General features: G+C 42.4%; 1 protein-coding gene across 4 annotated transcripts in view; it reads right to left on the bottom strand.

Annotated features, from left to right (window-relative positions):
* Nucleotides 1–20,052, bottom strand: part of FBLN1 (fibulin 1) — an 85,587-nt gene extending 65,535 nt beyond the window's left edge. Inside the window, exons 1-2 of one of the 4 annotated variants that reach the window (XM_072876304.1) lie at nucleotides 19,342–20,052; nucleotides 3,718–3,817 (exon numbers count right to left, since the gene is read on the bottom strand). In XM_072876304.1, coding sequence (XP_072732405.1) covers nucleotides 3,718–3,817; nucleotides 19,342–19,417 — 176 coding nt within the window. In that variant the 5' untranslated portion in view covers nucleotides 19,418–20,052. Of the gene's footprint in view, nucleotides 1–3,717; nucleotides 3,818–18,728; nucleotides 19,012–19,341 lie in introns of those variants that run through there. The other 3 variants (XM_072876294.1, XM_072876308.1, XM_072876289.1) reach the window with 3 other exon arrangements.
* Between the last annotated feature and the right edge of the window lie 436 nt (nucleotides 20,053–20,488).

The following is a 20,488-nucleotide window of genomic DNA, read 5'->3' as shown; positions in this document are numbered from 1 at the left end:
CACTTGCTAAGAGCTCTGGGCAGGGGAAACTCTTCACTTTGAAAGGAAGAAGATTTACTGGGCAGGTTGAGTTCCAAAAATAAATGGCAGCTGTTTCCAGCTGCTGTGAGTTTAACCACATCACAAGAAAATGGATGAATGGACAAAAAGCTGCTGTTATGACAGCCAAAGATATCATTCATTAAAACTTTACACTCATATTTACTGAGTCATGAAGACACAGAGAAAAATACTGTCATTTTCCAGAGTGATAATACAATGAGGTATACTCATTTGTGGGACAAGCAACCAGAATAAGAGATTGCAGACATGACTGGACATTAAGACAGGAGCCTTGTTTCAACTTAAATGGAACTGAGTAACAGTACCCAGATGGATCTCACGAATTCATGTGAACTTCAGACAGAGGGCTGGCTCACCTGTGGTGTAGGACAAGAAAGTGAGCACATCTGCAGTATGAACTGTACCATATTCAGCAAGTGATGCTCACACGGATGGCAAGTCCCTCAAGAACCACAAGAGACTTTGGGGGAAGGATCCTAAAAGCACGTTGAAACCCAGAACTGTCAGCTTGTTTCCAGGATGCACGGCAGATACGAGAATGTCAGTGTTTGCGTGGAAACCCTTCTTGATTACTATGAATGTGCTTTAAATGGCTGGGAAAAGGTCAAGTGGGTGCATCTCTAATTCCCTAACACAGCTTGTTCCTCCACGAACAAAAGAAAGGGTGATTAGAAAAGCAAAAGAAACTCTAGCAGTGGGCTTGCTTTGAGGGAAGGACTGAATCTGAGATGCCGTTATGTTATTGCTATTCTAAGCAGAGGGTTCAAAACCAGCATGTAAATTCTTGTAATGCGTGTTGGGGAAAGTACTCACATCCAACCCGTTCTCTGTTGCATGGTCTTTGCAATGTAACTGCAAAATCATTTTTTACTTCAGTAACTTCATCAAATCTGCTCACTTCACAGCATATTTTTCCCTTGCATTCAACTGCTAACCTTGCAAACCCAAGCTGAAATATACAGGGCAAACAGAGCTCCCTCTGGCATGAAGTCATATGGGTTTGTACACCCAAGAGACCATGGTTTTTTAGAGCACTCAAAGTCAGACGATCTACACTGCCCAAACTGTTCTGCACTAGACAGTCAAAAGATCCCAGCTGGGGTTGAAGCGACCACATAAATGACAGGTATCTGGCCCCCAGCAGCTCCCACTGCAGGTAGGTGTCTAAATAGGAAGCAAGTTCTTTTGAAAATCTGTAACCAATCCTGTGCTATATTCTCACCTGCCTAGATCTCAGCAAGTGCAATTAACCTGATTTTGGTTTTGCTTGCATCTCTGTGCTGTAGGAATAAATGTACAAAATCAGTGGCATTACCCTCACGTGCTTGCAAAGGGAATCATGCTCTCTCACTGTTCATTCTGGCTCCAGTTACACCAGCAAATGGGAGTAGAATTTGGCCCTTACTTTTGTGTCTGAAATGGCATCATAAAGTGATTTTTCTGAACCTCTCACAGATATGCCAGTTTGCAATCGTAACTGGAGTAAAACAATATTGCCATTAAACAAAGTAGTCAAAGGTGGCGATTTTACTTACTCATTTTTATAGTGAAGCCAATGTTTGGGGGGGCTATGATTATTTATCGTACAGTCATGAATGCAACTGAACTGAATTTATCCACTGTTTTTTGCCAATAAGAGCTCGCGCCTCTCACAGAATATGTGCATTTACCCACTTCTGATTTACCATTACATCACTATGATTTTCTTAATTACGTCAGTTATGCATAAAAGCTAGATGAAGTATTAGTAAGCTTTTTTCAGTTCCTGTGAAGTCCTAAAGACTCTAAAATGACAATCTTTAACAGAATAAAGTACATGTACAGCAGAATCGCAACTCACATTAATCAAATTATCATTAAATCATCAAGATTCTCTCTCCCAGATCGTTCAATAGACTTAGTTTCCTGTTTTTCCTGCCTCTGTTTTGTCTGTAATTCTTCTGACTCTTCAAGTATTTCCTAAATTGGGATTTAAGACCTATCTGTCAATTCTTCTGCGTAAGAGACTGCTTTCTATGCCAATATAAACACAAAAGTCAGAAAACATGGACAGACTTGCCTGCAAGACACATTCTTTCCGTAATAAAGATCAATCCAACACTTCTACAATTAGCAAGGTTAAATCACTTTGAAATCCATTTGAAAAGATAGAGGGGAGCAATGTAACGTGTTTTAAATATGAAGTCCTCTGTGAAACTGTCGTCTCACAAACGGAGTTCGTTACCCAGTGTGCAACACCCAATACGCACACAGAGCCGAGATATCAGTTTATTTCAAGTTTTGCACAAGACCGGGTGCTAGGTGGTAGTTCCACAAAGCTAGCCTCCCGCTCATTCATACAGGTATAGTATTTATACAGTCTAGTTATACATATGCATAAGTAATTACGTAAAGCAGTTTTCTATTGGTCTATATTTTCTCGTCTTATTCTTAAAGCTACAGTATTACTTTAATATTTTACGCATGCCCAAAGGTGAGGTGACTCTGCTTGGGCCGGGGTCTCCAGCTCAAGGGGTGTGACTTTCGGTATTATAATGAGGACAGTAAGGGTGCTTCTTATCACACTTCCCCTAGTAGCTTCAGATTGTTCCCAAAACATCTTAATTAGCTTACATACTTCTCCAGGATGTGTTTCACTTCCCAAGGACAATAGTTTTAATTAGACATTCCACATTCCGGTCTGAATCCCCCTTATCAACTTTACGTAAGTCCTGGCCTTCTACCAGCTCCTGATTGACTACACAACTGCCCCTCAGACTACCAATCACAAATTGTTAGCTCCACAAATTAAATGTAACAGGTGTATTTAACAGCAAAAGTAACACAAACTATCACAGACATAAAACATATGAATGCCCCAACCATATAAGAGATTCAGTATAACCAAAATATTACTCTGCAAATAATTTTAACATTTAACTTCATTATTTCATTTGCTAGATTACATAATAGAAATTTGTATCCTATTAAATGTCAGTAGAATTAAGAAATCTATTTATTAACTAAAGGCTACTATTTTCTACGGTCAAATACGTATGACAGAAGTCAGACACTCTACATAACTAGGAATCTCCTTGACTAAAGCTTTAAGTTCCCCCATCCAGCAATTCAACTGAGAACCGCAGGACAATTATCTGTGTGGCACCACACAGGAGAAACAGTTTTAAAAGGCTGTCTTACATACATACATATGTATGTATGCAATCCATAGATTATTCATGTACAGGATCTGTTGTGTTTCTTGATAAACTTTTGCCTAAGAATTTGGACCATCGTTAGGCTAGATTCACAATCGGTATAAACTGAAGAAGCTTTGCTGACATTAGGGGAGCCATGCTGAGATGTATTGACTGTAGGCAGAGTCCAAGCCCTGTGAGTAGAGTACAGTGGAAAAACTTCTGACTAAAAGACAGTACATGCCAAACAGATTAGAGCTGTGTGACTCTACGATAGACCAACAGCAAAAATTTAAAGGACGTAATGGAAGAAAAGTAGGTACTCAGTAGGTACTCCCCAAGGCTAGATGTGGATTTGAAAAACTTGCATTTAAGAGCTGGGTGCTTCATCTTCTAAATCAGCTTTCATACTTGCCATTCCCATAGTTTTACATAAAAATATAAACTATAGTTTAAAATATAATACATAACTATATACCTGCATTCTCTGGCCTCGGATATTAATGGTAGAGAAGTACATATTCTGTTTTTATTTGCCCATTCAATACCCTTGTCACAGCATTCTTCCATTGAAAGATCTGCAGAAATGAGGAAAGAAAGAAGAAAAAATATACATTTAATACAACCTTAGTAAATGGTATTGCATCTGCCAGTTAAAAAAAGAACAAAAGAGAGTCAGTTCGTTTTCCCCTCCCTAATCTACACACAGAATAGTGCACCCATCCAAAAGGCAGCCATGGCCAAATGAAGCACCTGTTAGCACCTTGAAATCAGCCCAAGTGCTGGAGGTATTCCTTCCTCAATGAAGCAAACTGCAGTTTCCCTTAACCTTCCACATAAAGACACAGCCTAGGGTCTGATACTCGAGCAGAAAACAGTTTAGATAGAGTCCTAAAAGGATCTGTTGGGTTGCACTCCTTTATTATCAAAAGCAGCAGCAGCAACAAGCAACCTTTTAAAATCCAGAAGAATACAGGATAAATCAAATAACTGTCTGATATGCAAGACAGATGAGTATCATTACAAGTTAATTTGCAGAACTATTTTTTCCTGAGGTTATTATCCAATTAATCTGTTTTACTCAAAAGTATGTCTGTAAATGCAGAAGTATTGTACAGAGAGACAGACAGGTATATGGTATTTTGACCACATAACCTAAAAAAGAAAAATTAATAGAGATATCAACTGATACCAACCCTGAAACTAAACGGAAAAGCAAACTGAAGGTAATTATTTGTGCGGAGTATGATTTTTGCAATAGTCTCCAATTTAATAAAACTAAATACTGTTAATGAACTGACAAGCACTACAGGTTTGCTTCATACTCCAAGTGCAAAAGTTCACTGCACAGCAGGTGTATCAGAACTTGGAATAAAACATGAGTCACATTTTCCTATTAATTATCTTGTGGTCCGGACACTGAACAGCTCCTTGTATAACAAATATGCAATCTGTGTAAAAAAACATCTGGTTATCAAGAGAGACAGCTTTCTAATGTTTTCCTTTTGTTTCATAAGTTTTTTGACTGATGGCCCTGACAGGCTGCACCCCCAAGCGTTGAGGGAGCTGGCTGATGTCTTGCCAGGCTACTCACGATCATCTTTGAGAGGTTATGCAAATGAGAGAAGTTCCTGAAGAACGGAGGAGAAAAAATGCCACCCTGTCTTCAAGAAGGACGAGAGATAAGCTCTGGGAAACTACAGGTTGGTCAACCTCTTCTCACTGTCTGGGAAGGTCATGGTGAAAATCCTCCTGGAAACAATGTCCAAACACATGAAGGACAAGAAGGTGATCAGGAGAAGTCAGACTGGATTTATGAAGGGGATATCATGCTTAACCAACCTCATAGCCTTCTACAATGAAGTGGCTAGCTTCGTGGAGGAGGGGAGAGCAGTGGATGTTGTTTACCTTGACATCAGTAAGGCTTTTGACACTGTCTCCTGTAATACCCTCATAGACAAGCTGGCAGTGTACAGGTTAGGTAAGTGGACAGTGAGGGGGACTGAAAACTGGCTGAGTGGCCAGGCCCAGAGGGGTGTGATCAGTGGCACAAAGTCCAGCTGGAGGCAAGTCATTAGTGGTGTACCTCAGGGGTCAATACTGGTTCCAACACTGTTCAGCATCTTCATTAATGACGTGGACACTGGGAAAGACTGCATCCTCAACAAGTTCACAGATGATACAAAACTGGGAGGAGCTGCTGATGCACCAGACGGTTGCGCTGCCATCGAGAGGGATCTCAACAGGCTGGAGAAATGGGCAGTGAGGAACCTCATGAAGTTCAGCAAAGGAAAATGCGGAAGTCCTGCATCTGGGGAGGAATAAACCCTATGCACCAGTACACACTGGGGGCTTACCAGCTGGAAAACAGCTCTACAGAGAAGGACCTGAGTGTCCTGGTGGACACCAAGTTGATCATGAGCCAGCAATGCACCTTTGCAGCAAAGGTGGCCAACACCATCTTGGGCTGCATTAGACAGAGCACTGGCAGCAGGTTGAGGGAGGTAATCCTTCCCCTCTGCTCAGGACCAATGAAGCCACACCTGGACTGCTGTGTCCAGTCCTGGGATCCCTGGTTCAAGAAAGATATGGACTTACTGGAGTGAGACCAGTGCTGGGCCACCAAGATGATTTATGCACTGGAGTATGTTTCATATGAGGAGAGGCTGAGACTGTTTAGCCTGGAGAAAAGAAGGCTCAGGGGGATCTGATCGATGTCTATAAATACCTGATGGAAGGGGATGAAAAAGAGGGAGCCAGACTCCTCTCAATAGTGTCCACTGACAGGACTAGAGGCAACTGGCACAAAGTATACCATATGAAGTTCCATCTGCACAGAAGAAAACGCTTCTTTACTGTGAGAGTGTTCAAACACTGGATTATCTCAAGAGGTCCCTTCCAACCAAAATTATTCTGTGACTGATTACTTAATGAAAAATAAGTAAACCCTTTCACCTATAGGTCGCTGTGCTGCACAGAGGAAGGCAAATCTCATTTACTTCTTTTTGATGGAGAAGCTAAAGTACAGAAGGATGAAATAACTCGCCCAAATTACACAGCAAGCTGGTGGCAGAACAAGGAGTGCACACCAGGTCATCCCCAGACCATCTCTCTCCACCAGATCATAGAATGCCTCACATGACTGTCTCATTCTTAGTTTTGCTCCAAGCACATCTAAAGGGAGCAAAATCCAATAAGCAGCAGCATTATATCCAAGACCATCCTTCTTCACAAATTACTTCCTGCAGAGTCTACTAAGGACAAGCATCTGTCTCCTCTGGCTCTCCCTATACCAGTTACAAAGCTGTTGTTCCCCTGGTGCTCCTGATGTATGGGGGTTACCGCCTCCTTCCATCTGTCCATGTATCCACCTCCTAACCTGTTGTGGTTATCAAAATAAGCAGAAATATTATTTAACCTGTTCATGATCACACTTACTTTGACGCACATCAGACAGAGTTTACTTAAGTACCTCAACTGGCAGATCTTCATATGTGGGAAAGTAAAAAGCAGCTGAAAGCAAGTAGAGAAGATAACCCCCTCCAGCAACTCAGCTGTTTGCAGGGAACAACCTATATTCCCGACTGGTGATTATAATCCAACAATTCAAAGCAAAAAGGAAAGTGTTAAATGAGATTTTAGGATGCACCAGTCATCTTAAGGTAGGTACTCTTAAGGTAGTTATCAATTCTACAGTCTCCTAGTGCAAAGCTCTGGAGTACTGAGCATAATTCTGGCTATCCCTCTTCAGGAAAGATTACATCAGAATGGAAAATGTGTAAAGAAAGGCTAGAAGGATGGTCAGGGGAATCAAAGCCCTATTGTATCAGGAGAAACTGGAAGAAATAGACCATTTTAAGCCTAGATAAGTAAAGCTTGTGAAAGGATGTGGTTCCTGTCAACAAATATTACAGCAGTAAACAATAATCAGAATTATGGGATCAAGTAAACCAGACATTTTTAAATAAGAAAATAATTATAATTATAAATGGAATTACATTAAATGTTAGTTTATAACCTCTGTACTCTATGACCCAGGTCATCCTTCTAGTCTTTCTTACATACCCAAACTAATCATCAAAATTCTGTCATTATGAAGTCAAGGCAATACTTCTCTTGAATTCCTCAGTGTGTCCCGAATTCATGCCAGTGTCTGAAAGCTAATTGTAGTTCATAATGCTACAGAGAAAATCAGTCTTGTAAATAAGTATCTGCCTGTAGTGAAAGACATGAATTTGTGTCTGATCTCTTCTTTGGGAATAGGGACCCTGTCTGGTGCGCTCTGTCTGCCAGTGCACTGCTAACAAACATTATATGCATCAAATTTCATACAATGTGTTACAAATAGCTGTATTTTTAGTGCTGTTGTCTGCAATTAATCTTAACCGTGTTGAAAAATGATACACATCTAACTGAAGTGCAGAGCTGGCTGCAGGTTTTTGCAGGGCTTTGTACAAATGGGTCTTTAGCCAAGTTCCTCCCCAGAAGGACAATCCCTGGCTCTGGACACCAGTTCTTCCCTCCCAGGTCTGGCAACGCACCTCTACTCCAACCAAATAACTCAAGAATTCAAAGCAGGCCAAGCTATGCAAGTTCGTCTGTAAGAGTGCATCCAGACAAAGAAGGATTTTGGATAGTTTGTTGAGGGAGAACTGTGGTCCAGGCTCATTTTTTTGGTGACATCACAATTCATATCCTCCAAAGATCCTGCCAAAAATCTCTTGAGAGTCGAGGGAAGTGAAAAACAAGCAGTAAAAAAAGGACTCCACCCTCAAGGCCATTATTCTAAAACATAACAATAAAACAGTGAAAAACATTTTCTCTAGCTTGGCTTTGCAGTTTGCTTTTAAAAGTGGTCATTCGTGGACAAATGTCTACTCTCTCAAAATCTCAGAAAATATATGTCTCACAGCCTGGGTTTCAACTCCTGATTGCACCGGAATCGATTCTGACTATTTTGGCATCAAGAGTTGTTAATGAGTATTTAGAAACAGGACAGACTTATCGTCTCATAACTGTATTCTCCAGTGTTGTGGATTCAACTGTCCATGTGCGTATTCATGTGTCTCCCAGTTGGAAATCATTGGGCAAGCAGTTCACACTGAGGCCGTTTGTGCCTCCTTACACCCTCAACAGCATGGGGTGGCCATGGCCTCTCCTCAGTTTCTCCTAACTAGAAGTTCACAATGCAGGGTGTCTGAAAGGAAGGGATAGTGGAAAGCAGATGGTAGAAACTGCTTTGATTACGACATCTTGAAGAATCTCATTTACTGTGCAGAAAGTGATGGTTCTTTTTTCTCTGAATGTGACCATGTGTCTTTTACTGCAGTTGACGGGCTCGTGGCACCCCTCAGCGCTGGAGTGCCAAAGAGGATCGAACAGGAATTACAGTACTGCTCCTCTGAACCTGGTGCCCCTTCAACTGTTTTGCCAAGTGCATAATGTTTCATGCAAATCAGCCAGAGAAATCTCAGGCATCTGAGAGACAAAACACTTCTGGGAAAGGTTGTTGATATTGTCTGTGTTCAGCTGAAATGTGCCCTTTTATTTGGAGGGAGAAACCCTACAGGAAAGTTGTAACATGCAGGAATACACTGCCTGGTCCATTGTGTAAGTTTGTGAAGCAATTGTTCAGCTTTTTGGTATCACGAGACAGAAAAATATGAAGATAAACCCGAGATCTGTTAAGACGGTAGCATGTTTACTTCCTTTTCACTCAGATAAAGTAATTTTGCATGCTAATTGACTAATTGAGAAAATCCAAGTCTATTTTGGATAAAATCAAATTGCAGCTTCATCACTACTTTGTCCCTGTAAAAAAGCGTGTGCAGCAGGGCATCCAAAAGAACCTGAGTTGTGTTAGTACAACAGCGAGAATGCCTGTCCTGATGTTAAGGTGGTATATGTAGTATTTTAAGAGAGATTTCAGGAGTCTTGGGAAGAGGACAGTAGAAACACAGCTGGAACTCAGATCTCTAATTTTAAAAAGCTGTCATGAAGAAGACCTATCAGATAAGAAGTGATTAAAGGTCGCACAAATGAAAACATTTTTTGCACATGATGCATTCATGTGCTAGCTATGAACTATGCTTACATAGACAAAATGCGTACAAGCATATGGTTGTTTTAAAAAAAGGTAGTTTGCTAATCTTAACAGGATTGCCATGCTGTGTGGGAGTTCAAAGCAAGAAATGCGGTTAAAATCCGTATAACCTTAGACTTCTATGATGTAATAATTGCTTATTCAGCTGCTACAGTGAATATTTTCTGCAAAAGAAAGATAAGCTTAAGAATGTTACCCAAAAGCATGATTCCTGGAATAAGAAACCCTGAATTGTTTCTGGGAATTGTGCAAAAAATAAGCAGAAGTAAAAAGGACTGGATAATTTTCATGGCAGTAGCATTCCAGCTAGACCAAAAAGGGACAGATTTTTTTAAGTAACAATCTACAACAGCAGCTATTTTGTACAGATGCTGACGATGGAAAAGCCTATGTACAATCCAGGATTGGATAGCTGTTCATTACTCAGTGCTGATCTATGGAACAGTTATAAAGCTGATGATAATATCAAACCAAAGCTACATCTGAGCCTAGGTGGGCTTACCAAGGTAGTGCTAGTAAAGCTTTCCAGTTCTTCAGTGCAATAAGTGATGCGACCGTCAAATTCATCGACTTCCCAGCCCATATAACCAGCTATAGTTGGGTATGGATTTGGAAGTGAGTCCAGGTCAAGGGGTCAAAGTTACACATCCTTATTAAGAGGTTTTCAAACTTTTAAGCCCATTAATTGACTACGTTTGTAAAATGTGGTGCAGGTCTTGCCCTTCACTCGATTTACTCTGTAAGAGACTCAGCGCTATGGAATGTGAGAAAACAGAACATGATTATCACCTCTCAGCATATGCAGATACAGGCAGCAGATGGACTCTGTGAAAGCTCAGCACTAGTCCAACACGTTTCAGTAACAGTATGTCATCCAGAATTTCTGGAACTCATGCTTACAACAGACATGCACTGGCTTAGGTTTCCAGTAAGAAAAATACTTTCAGCTCTCACAGCATACCTTTCTGACGAAACCTTTCTTGTCCTGTCAAGAAAACTCTCTTACTAGTGATGCTCATCCATCTAACTGTCAGCTGGAAAAAAAAAAGTAAGTCTATATACAGAATTTGATCCTCAAAATGACAGATCGGCCATCTGTATTATTCAGGATCACATTTTTTGTCTTCCAACCTCCCTTTACATCTGTACTTTTCTGACACAAAACCAGAGCAACTGCATATCCCTTTGGCCAAGGCTCCACTGTGCTATAGGTTCAGGGCAGACAAAGTGTGCTTGGCCTGATCTGCTATGCCGAACCAATTGTTCTTGAAACAATGACACCTGGCTAATATTAGGTGGACAAGTCAGCTGCCTTTGTAGCAGAGATGGCAGTCAACTGCTGGCAGCTGGGATTTGTAGTCTTGATTTTTTGGCTGTCCTTACAACAAACTGTGGAAATGCTGTTTCTGGCAATGCAAGTGCACTCTGGCTGGCCACTTACAGCATCAAATAGACCCAGAGACATGTTTAGACAAGAGGGAAGCCAGCTGACTTCAAAGGTCCAACTGGTAATAGACTAACATGATAAGTACAGCCTTGTTGCATCTTGATCTTGTGTGTAAGCCTAGGGATTAGGCACATAGAGTAGAGGAAAAGGTAGAGGAGACCTGAAACTATGAAAGAGAAAAACATACAACAGAAAATCTGGCTGCATGATTCCCTGAAACAAATGCTTTGAATTGGGAGTAATGGAGCGATGCAGGAAAGCATCACCATTCTCCATCTGAGATGAGGTATTTGCTGGATCTCTTCAAACTGCAGTTGGAATGACGATGCCCCTCCTCCATTTTATATGCAGAGAAAGAAGTGAAGTGAATAGGAGCTTTTCTTTTTCTGCATAGACATGCTTGTTTACCCCAAGACTGTACATCAAATATGCCAATATACTGATGGGGTAAGATGAATAGACACAGCTGAGCTGCAGCATTAGTCCCCTTTGGACAGTAAGCTATTCTTAGTCCTTCCACTAGGTTGTTCTTACAGGTTCCCTGAAAGAATATACCAGCTTGAACTTCATAACAAATGCATAAAACCCGGAGCCAGAATGCCCTCTCTTGTAATCCCCACAACAGCACGAGCCGGTCTCCAACACATCTGCTGCAGTCTGCAAGGCTGTGTTCAACACCAGCTGTCCCTCTCCGGTCCTGCTCTAGACTACTCTTTGCCCTCAAAGAGGGCCTATGGCAATGGTGCTTCTCTCTCCCAAGTGTGGAGGTCATATTGGATCTTTATTGGACTGACAGACAATCACTCACAGTTCCTGTGCTGCTAAGAAATATGATATTGTCCCTAAATAGGCTTAAAGGGTTTGAACCTTTACCTTCAGATGAATTCTCAGCTGAGTGTGATTATTTCAGGGTAGCTGAAATCTCTGAAGAAACCCAGTTAGCATGCTCACTAAACTAGCAGCACCCTAAAGGAAATGCCTGGTATGTTAGTGTGTTTTGTGGTTGGTTTTAAAACAGCCAACTTTTTACTGGAAATTTTCCTAGGTCTGGAGAACACTCACTTACAGGGAATGTGGCTCTGGTAGCACCAGCAGTGGCCATCACACAATTAGGGGGATTTTTCAGATATGGCCAAACCTCATTTTATGAGGTGTCTGTTTGCAGTTTATAAAAGAAGCCGAAGGGAGGCAATGCTATATTGCAACATGTCTTATTTTCTCTGGTGGGGAAAGTAAGTGCTTTTTTATTTTGCCTCAGGTCTAATAAAAAAATCTTTCAAAAAAAAGGCAACTGGCTACTAAAAAATTAGAAAAGAAGACTCCACCTATTGTGGGAAGACTATAAGGCATCCTATATACATATCAAAATACCACAGAAGATGGGGATATAGGAGCCCTCAAGAGGTTATCTTCTCCTACCCACTACTCTCAGGCAGAACTGATAAAATTTGGTCAGTTCTAGGAAGATTTCTATTTAGTTGTTCAAAACAGTATCAAGTGAGGCTGATTCCACAACACCTCTAAGCAACGTGCTCTTGTGCTTCAATGTTCCTAATGATAGGGAATTTTTAATAATATATTTTCTCACTGTCCACTCCAAAAGCCCATTTAAATCCGTTCTTTTGTTACTACCTCTTATACAGAGGCTCTGACACACTTCAACAACCTTCTAGGTATCTGAAGACTGCTACTTCATGTGGATGTCTTTTCTGTGAAAAAATTAACTTGAATTTTCTCATCCTTCTGGATAGGTTATTTTTTAGAATTCTGTGAGGAGGCTGGAGTTTGAAAGATACTAAGACTAGAAGACTGAGGCTGTTCTGAAGATTTCTAGAAGACATGAAGAAATTGGGAGAATTTTAATACTGGAGCCCACCGAGTCAGCACCATATAAACAGCCCAGTGTAAGTAATGGCTGTCCTAGACTTTACATACTCGCAAGAACATGAAAAACAAGGGTGCATTCACAGCTCTGATGGACACAGGTGGCCTAAAGAACCCAGTCTCACCAAGATGACATGGGTGGACCTACAAAAAAGACTCATAATTGGAAGGAACAGGAACTGCTCCTTCTGACAAGCACATGCTAAATTTTGTCCTCCACTCCTCCCTGTGCTGGTTTTGGCTGGGATAGAGTTAATTTGCTTTATAGTAGCTAGTATGGGGCTGTGTTTTGGATTTGTGCTGAAAACAGTGTTGATAACACACTGATGTTTTAGTTGTTGCTGCACGAGTCAAGGACTTTTCAGCTTCCCATGCTCTGCCAGGTGCAGAAGAAGTTGGGAGGGGACACAGCCAAGATAGTTGATCCAAACTGACCAAAGGGCTATTCCATACCATATGACATCATGCTCAGTATATAAAGCTGGAGGAAGAAGAAAGAAGGGGGGGATGTTTGGAGTGACGGTGTTTGTCTTCCCCAGTAACCATTACACATGATGGAGCCCTGCTTTCCTGGAGATGGCTGAACACCTGCCTGCCCATGGGAAGGAGTGAATGAATTCCTTGTTTTGCTTTGCTTGCGTGCGCGGCTTTTGCTTTACTTATTAAACTGTCTTTATCTCAACCCATGAGTTCTCTCACTTGTACTCTTCTGATTCTCTCCCCCATCCCACCAGGGGGGAGTGAGCAAGCGCCTGGGTGGTGCTTAGTTGCCGGCTGGGGTTAAAACACGACACTCCCCCTATGAAAAAATCATGCAAATAATGAAATTACTTCACAGGGTGTTGATAGCCTAAAGTGGCACTTCTTCTTTCCCATTTAAGAACAAATTTTTATCTTATCTTGATTTCTTATTTCAAATCTTAAAAAAATGTGTGATTAGGAAGTTTTATATAAGGTGTTACAATTAATCTATTATTAGTCCTGTTCATTTGTATAAAGGCCATGATTCAAATTGTACTGTAGTAAATGAGAGTCTTTAGACAGACCTTAAAGAGCTTTGGATCGAGTCCAAGTATATATTTTTTTTTAAATTAAAGCAATTGAAATAGGAAGGATATGGGAACATGACAGAGCAGCACATCTCAGAGTATCAAACATATACATGCTCAAGCAAGGTTCAAGTAGCTAATGAACATGGAAGAAACCACAGACTTTACAGAGCAGGGAGAAAATAAAGATCCATTTTTTTGTATATATTTTATGTAGCAATGATTTAGGAAAGGTTTTCTTTTGGAGAATATATTACTAAAACTCCCTCTTCAATGAGATTTTCCTCATTATTGAAATTATGTATATTGAGCTGCAAACTGATACCTAGCTCTTCCAGATTTTCTGCCGTAGTATTGATATTAGAAGAACTCAGTACTCTGAGTTTGGAATTTAGTCAGTGATAAGAGCTTCAAAGCTGGAAGATTGTAATATTTTGAACAGATGTACTGCTAGTAGCATTTGTACGGTATATCACTTGAGTGCTTCATAAGTCCTAGGAAACACCCTAAAAAGCTGGAATATACCAGACAAAGTATGTCTATGTCCACACACTTACTTTGGCATTGATACAAAAGATTTTTTCAGGTATTTCTTTCTTTATTACTAAGTTTAAGGTCTCAGTCCAGATTTTGACAGTACTAGACTCAAAAGTGAAGCCTTAGCAGGGAACATCTTACACCCTTGTGCAACGTGGGTCGTTTGTGGGTGCTACATTAGCCAAAGATGTGCCAGTGTATTCAGGAAAGCATTAGCACTAGAGATCCTTCTTTAGAACTGTTGCATCCTGTTGATCAGAGAAGACTTTCAACACAGCTTTTACCAGACTGTCCCAGTGTCTTGCCAGAGATTATTTCAGCAGGACAAGAACCATCACCCAGTCTCATAAACAGGCAGGTTACTGCCACAATTTTTCCGTTGCTGTATGCACTCTCCATCACTGTAAATTACCCAGTACATCCTCTTTGCAGATACTATGACTGTTCCTTCTCCACTTACCTGATATTACTCTGAGCATTTCTAAACTAATTTTTACTCACTAAATATTATGGACAGTAATTCTTTACATTCTTCTAAGGCTCTTCACTGATCTGTACTGACCCTTCCTCTCCTTTATATTCTGTCTTTTTGTTTCTTGAGCCCTCTTCCACTGTTTTCCCTCTTGCTCCTGATGACTCCTTCATTGACTTCTTTGTGGACAAATACTGCGTTCAGTTTTGGGCCCCTCCCTACAGGAAGACATTGAGGTGCTGGAGCGTGTCCAGAGAAGGGCAGCGAAGCTGGTGAAGGGTCTAGAGCACAAGTCTTGTGAGGAGCAGCTGAGGGAACTGGGGTTGTTTAGCCTGGAGAAAAGGAGGCTGAGGGGAGACCTTATCGCTCTCTACAACTACCTGAAAGGAGGCTGTAGAGAGGTGGGGGTCGGTCTCTTCTCCCAAGTAACAAGTGATAGGACAAGAGGAAATGGCCTCAAGTTGCACCAGGGGAGGTTTAAGTGATATCAGGAAAAATTTCTTCACTGAAAGGGTTGTCAAGCATTGGAACAGGCTGCCCAGGGAAGTGGTTGAGTCGCCATCCCTGGAGGTATTTAAAACGCATGCAGATGTGGCGCTTAGGGACATGGTTTAGAGGTGGACTTGGCAGTGTTAGGGTAACGGTTGGACTCGATGATCTTAAAGGTCTTTTTCCAACCTAAACGATTCTATGATTCTATGACAATTTTTCTACTCTTTCTCACCCTGTAGTCTTCTCAATCTCCTGCCTCCACTTCTACATTTTATCTTGGAGAAATGTTATCCACTCTCCCAGTTTAATTATATGTGATGACTTAACTATTAACATTTCAACACCTGGCCTACTTCCTTCTATTGAATGTACACATAAATATATGTGCCTGACATTTCCTGAGTGCTTTACAAAAACTTTTGCCTATTCTGACTAAAATAATCTGCTTGTTTTGTTCTTTCTTAACTTTAGTCATTTTCCTTATTCCCTGTCACTGTCAACCACCACTTTTTGCTACCTCTTTCACAAAAGCTTTTGTTCGTTTATCTGTTTCATACTAAACTACTTTATGCTACCATTAAAATTCTTGCCCATGCCCTGATTTTTTTAAATTTTTATTTCAGCTGTCTTTCTTGACTTTCTTTGTCTCATCCCCTTTTATTCTCTACAGATATTTTACTACATCTAGTAAACTCATATTCTCTGTTTACTGAATTGATTTTGCCATCTACTTCTTTAGATCTATCCATAACTCACTAAACCAAACTTAAAATTTTTTTTATGGTCCCAGGTAACCCTATTTCTGACAAGTCCCAGAGGGCTAAGATCCATCTTGCAGTTCAGAAAACGTTAATAAAAGCATTATAGAACAAGTTGGTCTTAACACAACTATTTATTAAAACCACATGTAAAGGTGATCTGAAACTTGCAGAATGGGCTAAAGTGCAACAATAAATAAATAACTTTTCAAAATACATTGATCTGCTATTAGATAATGCCTGAAATCTGACAGAATAGTATAAATACACTGCAGTAACTTGATAAGCTAGTTATGGATTTTCATCTTGGATTTCACTAATGTGTCTGCTTTCAATTACGCACACAAAAAACAATTTAACATCTTGCTCTTCCCCTGATTGCAATAAAATGTCATGTCTGAAAATGGACTATTAAAAAGAAACTCAACTGAAAACTAATTTAGAGATAGCACTCATATTTTAGAACTGTATTTTTTGGTAGTATGTGATTTTTTGGGAGATGTTATCTATGATAGCAGGCAAGAAAGCACGGATTTAGCCTTTTATAAGTCCTACCTCCACCCATATACTTCTTATAAATTTACTGCTATAAAAGCACATGTAAAAATCATAATCTTAAAATAAAACTCATTCCACAAAGTCAGTGGAACATTTTTTTTATTACAAACTATAAGCTCACCCTGAATAGACATGTTTCCAGATGTTTAGTGAGTTAAACTGTCTGTGCCTGTAGTACCAAGACACGCCAAAGACACAGCTAGAGGATGAACTATTCATACACTGACCGGGCATAATGATGTAATTCATCTTCTTCAGTAGATGGTAGTTCATATCATAAGCAAAAAAAGTTTTTTAAAAATGCAATGTTTACAATAAAACGAAGCTGCATTGTGAAATTTCTAAGGTTTTAAAGACCCTTACTCTTGCAAAGAATGATGTGCATGTCTATATTCACATGCACTGGGTAGTTCCACTGAAGGCAGTTCCTTCTGTTTTTTCAGAATCAGAACTTTAATTACTAGATACTGATGATTTTATAATTAATTAGTAAGGAAAAGCAATTGAGAAAACTGATGGTAACAAGCTTATGAGGAAGCTCTATTTCAGAAATATGTTGTCCTAGTAACTTGGCAATTGTATCACTAAAGCACTTAGGAGCTCAGCTTTGCCCCAGGCAAAGTCACAGAGAGGATCACAGGCTCTGCCCCAAAGAGCCTGCACTTAAACAACATGATCTCACAAGGTAATTACTTCATTTGCCTGCAAAACAAGGATGGCCATGTGAAATAATGATCTTTCTTACAGCTATTACAGTTACTAGTGATTATTACATTATTAATTACTAGTAGTTATTTCACCTGAGCAAACTCTGTTCTTCAAAAGGTAGTGTGCTAAGCAAGGTTCCTCATCTGCTTTTAGACATTTAAATCTAATTTTATCCAGTGTACTGTTTTCAAAGTTCTAAGGACGTAGAAATTCTCAGCGAAATTAGAGTATGGATTTTTATTTGAGAATAAAAACCTGATATACCTTTTATTGCCAAATTCAGCTATACTTTGTATTTAAAAAAATTTTGAAAACCTGAACTTATGTATGTAATTACTTATCTTTTTTTAAAAAGTAGACAAGTAAGGAAGGTTAAATGTACACTGCGATTACAAAATTAAATTCTTCAGTGTTTTACAATAATGTTGAATGCTTAAAATTACTATGTCCATTCACTGGACACAGTTTTGCTGACGTACCCTGTTGTCTGAGAGAAAGCCGGAGCTATCTTGGGATTCTGGCACTAAGTGTTGCTTTCCTAACCTTTATTCTGTCCCTCCTTCTTTAAAAGGAGTGGCTAACATCTGTCTATCAAAAGCAAATATTTTGAAGGATATCTCTGACAAGTGCTCTGCTATATGAAAATCTAAGAGCCAAAATACTGTGATAGTAACAAATAATTTACTTCACTGGCTTTTGTCTCCCTTTGTTAGGCCCAGGCCAGAGACCATATGTTTGTAAACGTTTGCCTGGAGTAGAGCATAATCAAGCCTCAACTCTGAATGCCCCCCTTGGGGTGACTCTAATAGGAAAAGGTCATTTATCTGCTAGCTATGATAAATTCATTATCACCATATGAAAAGTAGTTTCTTTGTCATATCTTACCAGTTACATTTAGGCCAGATTACTACACCGAATTAAATCAAGATAATATCCTCTTTTTATACAGTATCAGAGAACAGGAAAAAAGTGCACAGTATGGCAGGGGACTCATGGCCCAGACCCAGATCCCTGCTTTCAAAAGCAACCACATCACACAGAATTATTCATAAATGTTTCACATTTTGTCTTTAAAAGCCTGCATCTTGTGCTTCCCTATCCCTCCCGCTCCAATGAGATTTCAAGTAACTGTTGATCGTGCTTCTCATTTTGGGGGGGCGTAATTTGGTCCCCAGCAGATCAGACCTGACACCTCTCCTGACCGCCGGTTTCGGGACACACCGCCTTGCCGGCCTGCGCTTGAGCCCGACGCCCACCGCCGGGCGCCTGTCGTTGCAGACCGGCACCGCGCAACGGCGGGCGGCAGCGCCAACCGCCCTGACATGCCGCAGTTCCCGGGACACCGCGCTGCAAAGGCCCCGGAGCCGCCCCCGGGGGCCCGGCCGGCTGCGCCGCCAGGGGCCCGCGGGACGCCCGGCCCCGGAGGAGGAGGGAGCCGCCGGGCGGACAGCGCAGCCCGGCGCCGCGACGGACCGACTCACCAACTCCCAGCGGCAAAGCCCGTCCCTGCGGAGCCTCGTCTCGACCCTCCGGAGCAGAGCTAACCCGCTCGGGTGGCAGCGGCCCCGGGGGGGGAGCGGGAGCCGGCGGTGGCAGCGGCGGAGCCGGTGCACGCCACGCCTTTCTGCTCACTTGAACATGGCAGCGGCGCTTTAAAGCCCGTTCGGGACGCCCAGGGGCACGGGAAAGGGGGGGGACATCAGGGGAAACCCAGCCGCCCCGCTGCCCCATCCCCCGGGGGCCCGCTCCCGCCCCGCGGTCCCCCGTAGGCCCGCTCCCGCCCCGCAGCCACGGGACGCCGCTCGCAGCGCGGCCGCCCGCGGCCCCGGGAGGGGGAGCGGGCACCGCCGGGGCAGCCAGCCCGGGGGCCGGCGAGCCGCCCCGCCGCCGGCAGCCTCCCGGCCAGGCGGGGCTGCGCCGGCGCCCCGCAGCCCGCCGGGGCGTCCGGGACCCCGCGCCGCCTGCCCCGGGGGCAGAGCCGGGCCCGCGGGCGCCGGGGCCGCGGCGGCGGCGGAGGGAGAGAGCGGCGCGGCGCAGCCCAGCCCAGCCCGGCGGACGCCCGCTGATGGGCTCGGCGCCGCTCCCCGCACTTACCTTGGCCCCGGAGCGAAGGCACCAGCGCCAGGAGCAAGAGCAGCCGCAGCGGCCGGGCCCCGCGGAGGTTGTCCATCGGCCGCCCGCAGCTCCCCGCCGGCGGGAGCACTCGCACCGAGCGGGGGCTTGGTTCTCCTGCAGCGTCCAGTGGGCTTCCCCCTTTTTGCTTGCTGCTGCTGCTGTTGCTGCTGTTTCTGATGTTATCCCAGCCGCCTGAGACCGGTTGGAAAAGAGCTTGCAGGAACCCCCCACTCAGTGGGCTTTACAAAGATTTAATTCACTGCCTACCCGGTTAATTATACAGCCTGCAAGTGCTTAGCAGAACAGAGCCGCCACCGCAGCTCGGAGGCAGAGACCCTGTTGCTTCTGATACCCCTACCTCTCTCCCGCCACCCCCACACACGCTGTAGAAGTGACTCCCTTTAGCTCGGAAAACTTTACAGATACTCAGCGTGAACCTAGGGCCGGCGTGACTGATTCTGTGAAGGAGAAATGCAGCGACTTCTCTCGGTGCCAAGTAGGAGAAAGCCACAGACAAAGGCAAAGCAAAGAAAAACAAAAAAAAAAGAAACCACCTAGCAGAGAGGGAAAGGTTTAACCTCTGGAGGGGAGATTTTTCAACCCCTGTTCTTGGTCTTTCCGTGGATTTTACTCCAACACAACTTTTGTCAATAAAAAGGATTTTAAAAAGGAGACAGATTCTAGAATCTTTCAATGAAATTCACTGGAAAAAAAAATTCCCTTCTTTCCTCCCCCTCTTCTTAAAAAGTCAGGATGAGAATTTCAACCCAAATGAGGCATTCAGCTCTGCTCTCCCTCTCCCCTCCCTTTTTTTTTCCTTTTTTTTCTTTTAAAACCTCCTTATCTTATTTAAACAGGAACACAAACACTGATAGTGGTCAAAGGAAGAGCTAGAGTTGAAAGCACCCAGTTGGCTATGCTGTTGCAGAGATCTTTAAGATAATGGGGGATAATATTTGCAGGCAAATGCGCATGGAAACAAATGGAGAGTTCATCACCCCTCTATACTTTGCCCTCGGTTTTACTCGGAAAAACAGTTGGAAGTTAGTTCGTGTTTACTCGGCAGTTGTGCCACATGGACTCTGATTGGACTACTCCTCTTGTAACTACTCAATAACTCAGCTTT

The sequence above is a fragment of the Ciconia boyciana genome, chromosome 1 (genome assembly GCF_034638445.1).
Source record: "Ciconia boyciana chromosome 1, ASM3463844v1, whole genome shotgun sequence".
NCBI classification, from domain to species: domain Eukaryota; kingdom Metazoa; phylum Chordata; class Aves; order Ciconiiformes; family Ciconiidae; genus Ciconia; species Ciconia boyciana.
This window is presented reverse-complemented; position numbering and strand designations above follow the sequence as displayed.